Genomic DNA, 12,923 nt, shown 5'->3' with positions numbered 1-12,923 from the left:
GATTATGGTTTTTTTGCACGTGGATTTTGGCACTGAAATGCCGCCATAAAGTTGTTTTAAATATGCATTGCTAATGATAATGTTGATATAGTTTATCACGCAGGGACAGGTGTGCTGTTTGCATGCTAATCTTATATATGTGTGTGTGTGTGTGTGTGTGTGTGTAACTCTTAATCACGAGAGACCTCGCCGACGGGGGCAAGACCGCACCTGCATAAGTAAACATGTCTCAGGGCAGTTAAACACGCACGAATATAGTCATAAGACACACCATTTTGTTCAGAAGAAGCTCAGCTAGTAAGCCAGCACAATTTACCATTTACAGCTAAACAAAACGCAGGTCAAATACCGAGCCACTGACTGCGCGAGTAGCAAGTGTCCTCCATCTAAACACAGTGCATGCCCGCAGTCAAGTGGTCCTTTTATCTTTAACATCACGATATCCACACAAACTATACATCAAATAAATCCTGAGATTTCACAGATTCCAGTAGTCTAACTCCCATTACTGTCTGACCAAAACTCTCTGAATAAACCGTCAAAGGAAAATCAAAACAAACTTCCCATTGTAAATTTACAACTACAAATTATGTCTTACCTTCGCTGTTTTTTTGGTTAAATGTTGTATCTGGTTACATAATATTACTGGTAACAGCTACTCCAATGTCTCTGGATTGTTTTGAGTCAATTCAAGCCATTTTCCATTTATTTACATGGCGTGGGGGACCAATTGCAGTTAGCCTGCCACGTCGTCTTCAATGTGAATGCACACGTTCTTTGTCTCCATCTAGTGGTTAAATTGTGCTATTGTGACAGGGGCTGGACAGTGTCTACAGCTACAAAAACATTCCAGGCTTCAGCGCTGTTCCTATAGATGAACTGGATGCCTACTTCATACGACTGAGTCCAGCTGCACTCAGAGCTTCAGCGTGTGGAGAGACTGCCTGTACTATGTGTCCTGGCCAAACAATACAAAGATGTCATCATGAACTCAGAAGATGCTGAATACAGCAACAATGTCTACACGCTGGTCTATTCCAGCCGAAGGAGATCAGTGACAAATGACAACCTCAAAGCCTTGGTCTTCATATACCACAACCAGAGCCTAGGCATTGAGGCCTAGTCAGCTATCACATTTTTTTCACATTTCTTACTGATGCTTATACTGCTTAATTTCATTTTATTTGTCTCTGCTCTTGAACATTTTAATTTACACCATTTAACTTTTTTATTTATTTATTTCGATCTTCTCATACTGTGGTCACTTAGAAGACAACTTGTTAACTTGAACTTTTGAACTGGATCAACGTTTTTTTTATATTGTGAACAGAACAACAGAAAAGGAATTGTATTTCAATAAAATAAAGATGAATGTACTGAGATAATTTGGATAGCACTTTTGAACTGACTGTATACTTTTTGCATACTTTCATTTTGTTGATCCATATGTATCTGTTTTATGTTACGGTTACTCAGAATAATGCAGGGTTTGGCCTCATTGGTTATGAATATCTGCCAGAATAAATGAAATAGTTTTGTTTCATTAAAAAAAACATAAATGTACCGAGACCCTTTGGATTTAGATTCACTCTTCACATAGGCTTAAAGTCGAATTATACTGTTACTAAGGGTGTGCTGTGTTTACTATGAAGGGTTGTGCACTTTAACTTTTGAATTTACACCAGTTCACTTTATTTTTATGTATTCAGGTAATGTGTGGGTACCAAAAAATTATTTTGCATTGTTTAGGCATCTTTCAACATAAATGATGCTCAAATTTGCTGTGAGGTTCTGTACAATTTAGAACAGCCAATGTTGTATTTATTTCTTATGTGAAGGCTGAGACATTCATAATGTTGTCTTCAGTCCTAACCATGGTCCTAACTGATACTACTTTTTGAAGTACCCAGCAGAGCTTTGTGTACAAATAAAGCATACTTTTTGTAATCCTAGTTATCCGTTATTTTGCCTCTTTAGCATCGTTACTTAGAGACCAGGTGGTTTGGTTTTCACTAGTTTAAGTTCCCCTTAATTACTTAATTTTTAAGGAATTGTACAATTATAAAGAGGGAACCGCAATCTTCATCGCAATTTTTTTTTTTTTAAATCAGGCATTTTAGGCAGCAAAAATGAGGCCGGATGCAAGGTGTCCTCGTCCCCAGCGTCAGGTCATGAATGACATGCTCTCCAAGACCTATAATGTAGCGGCACGCATTGGAAGGATACAACCACTGCCAGAGATGTTGTTAATGAATTGTTTCTTTCTCCAACATAACTTTATTTTCAGCTTTTTGATGTACAGTCACAACAAATTGAAATTCCTGATTTTATTTTGCTGGATAATGCAACAACAATATATATTCACTCAAAGGATACCATATAGTAGCCTTTTTAATAATTAATATTGTAGTACTTACTACTGAGAAGCTATGACTAAAGGGTTACAAATCATAAATATTCTATTGCCCCCTATTGTATCAGTACAGTAAAGATAAAAAGTTTAGCTAAGCCTATTTCTTTTGAAAAGCTTCTTTATAAAGTTCAGCACTTCTTCTGTCTTTAAAGAGTACACAATAGGATTGAGCAAAGCAGGTATGGTGTGTGTCAACGAAGAGTTTATGATTCTATGCATTAGGATGGATGTCGGAGGCTACTGCAGCTATGTTGGTGCCAAATATTGGTAGGAAGAAAATAGCCACAAGGATCAGGTGAGAGGAACAAGTTTTCAAAGCTTTAAGTCTCTCCTCTCCTGATGCAATCCTGCTCAGTGCTATGGCAATGCAGAAATATGTGATTGCTATTAGTATAAGAGGAATACAGAGGACTATAATGAAAGCAACATATGCCATTATGTTATTTAAAGATGTATCATTACAGGCCAGACAATATACAGGTGCATGATCACAGAAAAAGCTCTTAATCACCAAAGATCTACAGAAAGAGAGGTGATTAATAAGCCCAACAGTAAACGCTACGAGACTCAATAAAAGGCCCCATACAAATATTATCATTGCAATAATAGCTGGTTTAGTCACAATACTATGGTATCTTAAAGGAAAGCAAATTGCTATGAGTCTGTCATATGCCATAGTGGTAAGTGTCCAAGATTGCACACATCCAAAGAATAAAACAAAGAACATATAACTTAAGCAAGCCTCATAGACAATGTACCTCTTATCAAACAAAAATGTTTCTAAGAGTTTGGGAATAAGAGCAGTGCTGCAACACAAATCTGTCACAGCCAGGCTGGACACAATCATGTATTTAGGAATATGAAGAGTCTCCACCAGGTAGATAACGGAGAGGAGAAAAACAGTCATGACATAAACAAAACACAAGAAGACATAATAATACTTTACGTGAGGGATGTCATAAAAAAAACACTGATATAAAATTTTGCAGGGCCCACTAAATGTAGTGGCAGCTTTCTCCTCAGGGCTCATTACGGATATCTGTGTCTGTAGATATAAAAAGAATAAATATAATAACACAGGATGACACATTTTAATTGTTTGGTAAATGTTGCTGCAAGCAAACCCAGCCTCAGATTATATGTGTGCAGTGCACTGAAGTGAGTTGTTCTGTAAGAGACCTGTCATTTATACTTTTTCTGCTTTCATTGTTGGGCAGTGTAAATGCAGGTGGCTGTGTCACATGTTCATAAACTGAATATGTTAAATGCTAACATCAGCATGTTAACATCCTCACAAAGATATGTTAAAGCTTAGTATCAATAATAATAATGATATAATTATGATTCCTAATAATGGCACCTTTCATACACATAATGCATCTCAAAGTACATTTTTGTTTTTACTTGAGTTTAGCATGCAAGCATGCTAACAACTGAAAATTAGAATGAATACAAATCTACAGCAGATACTGATGGGAATGTCATGAGGTTCTTATTTGGTCATAAACTAAAAATATCAGGAAAATTATAATGTTGACCTTATGGTGGGCTAGGAATGAGGGAGGGTTGTTTTCAAGCCATTTAACAGCATGGCTTTATGGATAGCAATGCCAGTCAGACAGTCTACCACTCCCGACTGAAATATCTTATTATTAGGAATTCTATGCCTTCTTAACAACCTTATGTTCTGTGTCCCCAAATTAACTACTACTGGGAGATTTTAATATTCACTTGGATAGCATCAACAATGTTTTTACTAGGGACTTTACTTCATGCCTTGACAGTTTTGGAATACAGCAATATATTGACTTTCCGACACACTCCAAAGGACACATTCTTGACCTAATCTGCTGTTCTGGTGCAACCCCTCATAACTTTTGTGCCTCAGACCTGCAGCAGACCACAAGTTAATATCCTGCAATGTCAATATAAGATTATCCAATACTAACATACATTGCTCTATCACATTCCGAAATATTAAGAATATTGACTTGTCGGCCCTCTCCAATGGAATTGATGACTTCCCTAGCAGAGAAAATGGATCCACCACAGATGAACTGGTATCGCACTACAATGATGGACTTCATGGACTGCTAAATACTCTTGCACCTCTGAAAAATAGGTCTGTTTCTTTTACCCACTCTGCTCCTTGTTTCACACCAGCACTACGCCAGCTCAAAACCAAAGGCTGTCGATTGGAGCGCCTCTATGCAAAAACCGGCCTTGCAGTTCACAAAGAAATGTATTATAATCACATACTTCAATACAAGGATGCTCTTTCTTCAGCCAAGACCACATACTACTCAACCTTAATCAGGACAGCTGATGGGAAAACTAGAGCCTTATTTTCAACTCTCAATAATATTCTGAAACCTCCTGACGCTCTACCACCTCACTTACTCACAGTTACACAGTGTGATGCCTTCATGACCTTCTTCAATGCCATTTGTGATTGAAAATATCCACCAGACACTGACTGCTTCAAATAACTGCATCCTCTCCGCACTCTTGGCCTACATCGTCCTTCAGCTCTCCGCTCGCCAGCTTCATACTGCCAACTGTCTCTGAAATAATAATAATAATAATTAATAATAACTGGTCTCATTCATAAATCCAAGCCATCTACCTGCCAGTTAGACCCCCTACCTACCCACCTGGTAAAAATCTGCCTACCTGCCCTGTCCACGTTAATAACTGACATCATACATTCCTCACTGACTTCTGGTGTTGTCCCATCATCACTAAAGACTGCTGCAATAACACCAACACTCAAGAAACCTGGCGCTGATCCGAATGATTTGAACAACTTCCGACCCATCTCAAACCTGCCACACCCACCTGTCTGGCAATAATCTCTATGAACAATTTCAGTCTAGCTTCCGTCCCCTTCACAGCACCGAGACAGCTAGTGAAAATCACCAATGACGTCCTGATGGCATCTGACTCCGGACTTCTCTCCATTCTGGTTCTCCTCGACCTGAGCGCAGCTTTTAACACCGTTTCCCATGAAATCCTCCTGGACAGGTTATCCTCCATTGGAATCACTGACATCCCTCTGGCCTGGTTCAGATCATATCTCTCTGGCCGCACACAGTTTGTTCAATTCAAGAATCTGAGATCCGGCTCCTCCCCAGTCTCTAGTGGTGTTCCCCAGGGCTCTGTCCTTGGCCCCCCCCTGTTCATTATTTATCTTCTGCCTCTTGGTCATATTCTCAGGAAATTTGACATTCAATTCCACTGTTACGCTGATGATACCCAACTATCTTTCCACTAAGCCTTCTTCCACTCTGCCACCCATCGCCCTATCGGACTGCTTACAGGAAATTAAATCATGGCTCTCACTCAACTTTCTTAAACTCAACGGCGAAAAAACTGAGGTCCTCCTCATTGGTACCAGATCAACCCTAGCAACACTCAACACTTTCTCCATGTCCATCGACAATTACACTGTTCCTACATCCCCTCAGGTAAAGAGCCTGGGTGTTATCCTGGACAGCACATTATCTTTCGAAGCCCACATCAATAACGTTACTCGGACTGCATACTTCCATCTACGAAACATCAACCGTCTCCGTCCCTCACTTTCACCAACCTGCACCGCTATCCTGGTAAACACCCTGATCACATCCCGTCTGGACTACTGTAACTCTCTCCTCTTTGGTCTTCCGCGGAAATCTCTTCACAAACTCCAGCTCGTACAGAACGCAGCCACCCGTATCATAACCAGAACCCCCTCTATTGAACACTCCTGCCCTGCAGCAACTTCATTGGCTCCCTATCAAATCCTGCATTGACTTTAAGATTCTACTCCTCACTTACAAGATCCTTCACAACCTGGCACCATCATATCTCTCGGAACTGATTCACATCTACACACCCTCCACAACTCTCCGATCCTCCTCCGCCAACCAGCTCTTTGCCCCATCTGCCAACTTAACTACAATGGGGTCAAGAGCTTTCAGCCGATCTGCCCCCCGCCTTTGGAACTCTCTCCCACCAGATATTTGCACTTAGGACTCTGTTTCCACCTTTAAATCCCGCCTGAAAACGCACCTATTCAGAGTGGCATACTCTGTCTCACACTAACTATGCAATCACGTTCTTGTTTATTTGTTGTACTGATGCACTTTATAGTCACATTCATATTTATTTCTTTATCTTTGCACTAAACGTTACCTGATTTTATTGTTTGATGTACTGTTGTCGTGTTTTATGTGCCTTGTAAGGTGTCCTTGAGTGCTTTGAAAGGCGCCTTTAAATAAAATGCATTATTATTTTTATTATTATTATTATCTACTGTATTAGATCAATTGACAAGACATTTGGTTAAGTTCTTTATGAATCTTAGAGACTTTGGTGCATGAATCTTACAGACTTTGGTGATTCCCAGACTTTTCCTCCAGTGCCATCATCAGGTCAAAGTTTCACCTATCAATTGAATTATCAGAACATTTTCAGGAAGGAAAACATTTCACACAGTTGAACAACTATTGGCTAGATTTCCTCTTCTTGTCACCAGCATTAAATAAATCAATAAGACAGTAGGATGGGCAAATATGCAGTAAGAACAACAAATATTACAGGCAGTATAAAGATCCTATTTGATTACCTAAAATGTGGCTGATATACAGCACATTTCAGAGGTTTGGATACACCTACACCTACATATTAATAACAAGGTTCCAGGCCAATTACTTTCCCAAAAAGACTTAGTTGTTAAGTCTATTAAATGTCAGGAAATAACCAAACACCTGTTATACATTTCAGCAGCCCAAGGTGATGTATTCAAATTGAACATGTTGACATCGTTCATAGTTCAGAGTTTATAAGGACAATATATGGACAATGAATCTAATAGTTATGACAAGATTAAACAACACTCATTTTCTGAAACATTTGGTATAAGGTGTTCATGTTTATAAGTCTGTTGTTGGACTAGTGTTATTGACAACGATGGGTTACAGTACAAAACCTTAGTTTAGCTGCTGTATCAACAGATTGGATGTTTTCCAATGCCAATTTTGGCCCAGCAACCAACCATGACTATTTAAATGTGAGGTGTCAACATTTAAGCACACACGCTCTCTAAAAGCAAAATGTTTATATTTTACTCAAATTATTTCTTCATGACTTTTAACAGATAGCACAGCGGTGGTGAGAAAGACCATTAGCCTACCAGTAGGTGCCCAAAGTAGCAGTCAATAGTAAAGTTCAGTAGCAAAGTTTTAGGGAAAAACATTCCCTAAAACAGTCATGACATAAACAAAACACAGGAAGACATAGTAAAACTTTACATGAGGGATGTCAGAAAATCCACTGCTATAAAATTTTGCAGTGCGAACAAATGTGGCATTAAATATGGTGGCAGCTTTCTCCTCGGGGCTCATTATGGATATCTGTTTCCATTACTGTAAAAATAAGAAATTATGATAAAAAAGTAACACATTTTTATTGTTTGATAAATGTTGCCGAAAGGAAAATTAACTCAGTGTACAGTGCACTGAAGTGAGTTGTACTGTAAGAGACCTGTCTTTTATACTCTTCTGTTTCCATTGTGGGGCAGTAAAAGTGCAGGTGGCTGTGTCACGTGGTCATGAATTGTACCCTACTACCTACCTTACAGCAGTCCTACCTACAGCTATGACATGGAGGTCTTTGTGACTCTCCAAGGATATGCCTCCCCAGATCATCACTGACCCACCACCAAACCGATCATGCTGGATGATGTTACAAGCAGCATAACGTTGACCACAGCATCTCCAGACTTTTTCTCATGTGCACAGTGTAAACCTGCTCTCATCTGCTAAGAGTAGGGGGCACCAACGGCAGACCTCCCGACTCTGGTGTTCTCTGGCAAATGCCAATCATTCACACGGTGTTGGGCTGTGAGCACAGGTCCCAATAGAGGACGTTGGGCTATTATGCCACCCTCATGGAGTCTGTTTCTGACAGTTTATTCAATAACATACACACCAATACCCTGCAGGAGATAATTTTTAGGGCTCTGGCAGTGCTCCACTATTGACTTTTTGGGGGTTATCTTGCTTTTGCCTCTCCATTGCACCTTTTGTTACTTTCATTTGCACCAAAGCAGGTGAATTGATTCACAATCACTTATGCTTCCTAAATGGACAGATTAATATCCCTGAAGTTTAACTGATTTGATGTTATACTGTGATGATTAAGTGTTCCCTTCATTTTTTTGAGCAGTGTATATTCAGTTGGTGTTTTTATTTTATTATTATTGAAATATTCTTTATTTTCCGTCAAACACTTTGAATTGTTAATATATTAAATCGGCTGTGTTAATAAAGTTAATTACTTTTATTAGCTGATGTTGTGAATCTGTTTTAAGATCAAAAAGAACCAGACACTCTGAATCAGAGCTGACATGAGAACAAGTTACAACACATTTTTCAGAGATAGCAGAGACTCTGGGTTTACAGCATGGTTCCCTAAAATTCACTGGCAAACCTGAGAATATTACTGAATTACATCCAATAATCGCCAGATGTAAGTCAGTTTTAGTTTCATCCATCCTTCTGTGCATGTGTATGTTCACTCTCTCGTTTGCCCACACATGAGCACTTTACATTTTCATTCCCATACACACAGTGAATTAGTTAAATAACATATAAAAATGTAAACTACTACATTAATTTCCACTCCCGAAAGCAACTTAGTTCACTAAAACCAGGCTGCATCCGACCCGTATCCGCTTGAGTTAGGAAGTCGTGAACCACATTGACCGTTCAGACAGACCCTGGATGGAGGTTTGACCATAATTTTATTATCAATATGCAAAACAACAATCTATAAACCTGAAAATAGTTCATTTAAATCTGCTATCTTAATAAGTGTCTTTCAGACAGTCATATAAGTGTGCATCAAAGCATGGATATAACATTTTTAATATTGCCCTCATTTTTAATTGATGTTGATTGTAGTGAAGAGAAATACTTCAATCTCTCCCAGTGTGCTGGGGTTTTTCTGTTGTTGTTGTTGTTGTTGGGTTTTTTGTTTTTTTGTTTTCTTTTACTGTTGTTTGTAAATCATGTTGATAATGGTCAATCCAAAGACAAAAAAAGAAGTTCTCCATCTTGTGGACAATAAAATGTAATGAATGAATGAATGATACTATAATACTAAAAGACACAAAGCCTCACAATCAACCAAAGTATCCTAAATCTGACCCCAACAATCTAAACAATAACCTCACTCTGAATAAACATGTCAAAACATTTCACAGTTTAGCTTTCTATATATTACAAAATCTAAAAAGTTCAAACATGGGGACAAAAACAGAGTTGATCAGCATCAGAGAAACAACACAGCTGCTTCATAATTAAATTATTCTAACAAAGAAATGTCTCTGCATGACAGGAGATATTCAATGTGAAGCAGTGCTGAGTTTGCAAGAACAGTTTATTAATACAAACAAGAGAAACACACTAAAAGATGATTATGAAAAGAAAATCCATTCACAATTCAATTTCTCTAATGTGAATAATGCCCTAAATAGAAGTTCTAAAAATATTTACAACTAGTCGTCGTATGATTACTTTCTACACTGTAATTTTGGATTGACCTCTGATTTTTAATATTTTTTTTACAGATTCTTTGATTTCTTGTGTTTGCAGAACATAAATAATTGGGTTCAACATAGGAGGAAAGACAGAGGCCATTGACAGGTTTATGATCCTGGCATTTAAATTTATTCTTGAACTCATAGTAAATGTGACTAGTATTGGCAGGAAATAGAGTGCCACTAATGAAAGATGAGCTGTGCAGGTTTTAAAGGCTTTCACTCGTTCATTTTTTGTGGCTATTTTAGACAATGCTTGTCCAATAAATGAATAACTTAACACAATAAATGCCAGTGGCAGCCAAACAAGAAGAAATGGAAACAAACCTCCAATGACCATGTTGGGAGTTTTGTCATTGCAAGCAAGTTTGTATATCTGACCATGGTCACAGAAATAGCTTTTAACAACCACCGACCTACAGTAGGAAAGCCTTGTAAGAAGACCAACTGCAATAAGTACAGCAATAATGGCAAAGACCCAGGCAAAGGCAATTAAATTGAACATGAACCTGTTTGTTATCCTCATTTGATAGTGTAGTGGGTAAGTGATAGCCATCAGTCTGTCATAGCAAAGTATAACCAGATTAAGAGACTGCATTGAAAGGCAGGTGTAGCAGAAAAAAAACATTACCAAGCAGTCGTAGTAGGGAACGTGGTAGTGGTTAAACAGAAAGATGTCAAGAACCTTGGGCACCAAGGCAGAGCTACCAAACAAGTCCACAAACGCCAGGTTAAAAACTGCAACATATTTTGGAGTCCTTAGATTATGATCCAAGATTATTACAGCCATCACAATTGTGTTTCCCAGCCCTGCAATTATATAAACAAAAAAGAGAAACACATAGTAATATTTTATATTAGGTATGCCAATAAATCCAGTTATTATGAAATATGCAGGTTGTACAAAAGTGATGTTCTTCCCTAGAGCTGAGTTGAAAAACTCCATTTAATTCAAGCTTATACTATCCAAAGCACAGTGTTTAATGTAGAGAACAGTACAGCACATCAGCAGAGAGCTTTAACGTTTTTGTAGTGTTCATGTCAATAAAGGTCCCGGATCTGATCCCTTGAGCCTGCTGTGTGTAAGCATCAGAAAAGAAAAAAAGTAGAGGACGGAACTCCAGCACTTGTACAAGAGGCAAGGCAGTTTTATTTATATAGCGCATTTCATACACAGTGGCAACTCAATGTGCTTTACATAAAACAAACATTTAAAAGAAAAAATTGGAAAAAACATGGAATTTGAGAAATAAAAATAAAACCCAATCACAGTAAACACATACATACATACACCCCCCCCCCCCCCCCCACACACACACACACACACACTAATAATAAAAACAAAGTACAGAAACATAGAAAGAGAGTAATAAAATACTATAATAGAGCATTAAATATAAGGTTGCAGCATAAAATAATGATTTGCTTTAAAATCATTAAAAGGACAGAGTGCAAATGAAAGATTAAAATGTAAAGTGCTTTAAAAGAGCTCAATCATAAGCACAGGAGAAGAGAAGCGTTTTTAACCTGGATTTAAAAATACTCACAGTTGGGGCTGATTTCAGTTCTGCTGGTAGTTTGTTCCAGTTGTGTGCAGCATAACAGCTAAAAGCTGCTTCACCATGTTTAGTCTGAACTCTGGGCTCCACTATCTGACCTGAGTCAGTAGATCTCAGAGCCCTACTGGGTTTATATTCTACTAACATGTCATTCATGTATTCTGGACCTAAACCATTCAGTGATTTGTAGACCAGTAGCATAACTTTAAAATCTATTCTATAGCTGACTGGGAGCCAGTGTAAAGACTTTAGAACTAGAGCAATGTGCTCTGATCTCTTTGTTCTGGTCAAAACTCAAGCTGCAGCGTTCTGAATGAGCTGCAGTTATTTAATGCTTTTTTGTGGGAGTCCAGTCAGAAGACCGTTACAGTAGTCGAGTCTACTGGAGATGAAAGCATGAATCAACTTCTCCTGGGGCCTCATGTACAAAGACGTGCATGGATTTCCTACTGAAACATGGCGTACGCTCAAACCCAGAAAACGTTGTACGCACAAAAAAATCCAGATGTATGAATCTGTGCGTACGCATGAATCCAAGCACATTTCCTTTGTACATCCCAATCAACGTGGAATTGAGCGCACATGTTGGCGTACCCGACCACTCCCTGTCCACGCCCTCATTTAAATACGCAAATCATATTTAAATGGGCCCTGCACCTGAGATTCCCCTCTGCACATCAGAAAAATCAAACGAAATAATGAGTAAGAAGGGAAAGAAGAAGAATTTCACAGACAGTGAGTTGGAGACACTTCTCACTGAAGTGGAGGCGCGCAAAAATGTTCTTTTTGGCACGCTTTCCTCTGGCATCAACAGCAAACGTAAGAGGAGTGAGTGGGAGAGTGTGTGTGCAGCTGTAAATGCTGTGGGGTCAGAGAAACGCACACACGCGGAATTAAAAAAGAAGTGGTCTGACATCAAGGTGGATGTGAAGCGGAGGACGGCTGCCCACCGCCAAAGTGTGGCCAAAACAGGCGGGGGGACAGGAGAAGAGGGGCCCACCCCGTTTGAAGAGAGAGTCGCCGCAATCATAGGTGAAATTAAATTAAATTAAACGAAGAAATTTACTCACCAAGAATCCACCCATCGCGCACAGTGCCAGCTTGTAGTCTGTTCCCAACCATGCTGTTATTCAGAACGTATGAATCGTGCGTTGAACCAGGCCACCTCGCCACAATGTTTGTTAATTGCATTTGCGCATCACATATGATCTGTACATTGATCGAATGAAAATGTTTCCTGTTGATATATACAAATTCATCATGTGATGGCGCTTTTATAGCAATGTGTGTGCAGTCGATAGCTCCGATTACATTAGGAAAACCGGCTCTCGCTGCAAATTGCGCTTTAATGTTGGCCTGTTCAGCT

General features: G+C 38.9%; 2 protein-coding genes across 2 annotated transcripts; both read right to left on the bottom strand.

Annotated features, from left to right (window-relative positions):
- Positions 1 to 2,500: 2,500 nt before the first annotated feature.
- On the bottom strand, positions 2,501 to 7,800 carry LOC133993789 (olfactory receptor Olfr180-like). Its single transcript, XM_062432870.1, is given in 3 exon segments — positions 2,501 to 2,626; positions 2,628 to 3,315; positions 7,652 to 7,800. Coding segments are annotated over 3 exon segments (963 nt in total).
- A 2,178-nt stretch (positions 7,801 to 9,978) lies between these two features.
- LOC133993523 (olfactory receptor 52K1-like) lies at positions 9,979 to 10,944 on the bottom strand. The gene has a single exon (XM_062432513.1). It carries the CDS (start codon positions 10,942 to 10,944, stop codon positions 9,979 to 9,981), a length of 966 nt encoding a protein of 321 aa, XP_062288497.1.
- Between the last annotated feature and the right edge of the window lie 1,979 nt (positions 10,945 to 12,923).

Source organism: Scomber scombrus, chromosome 14 (assembly GCF_963691925.1).
Source record: "Scomber scombrus chromosome 14, fScoSco1.1, whole genome shotgun sequence".
Taxonomy (NCBI): Eukaryota; Metazoa; Chordata; class Actinopteri; order Scombriformes; family Scombridae; genus Scomber; species Scomber scombrus.
The sequence above is the reverse complement of the archived record's forward strand: the minus strand, read 5'-3'. Positions and strand labels throughout refer to the sequence as shown.

Excerpts from the sequence above, each read along its gene's own strand:
- LOC133993523 (XM_062432513.1), bottom strand. The coding sequence starts at position 10,944 with ATGGAGTTTTTCAACTCAGCTCTAGGGAAGAACATCACTTTTGTACAA.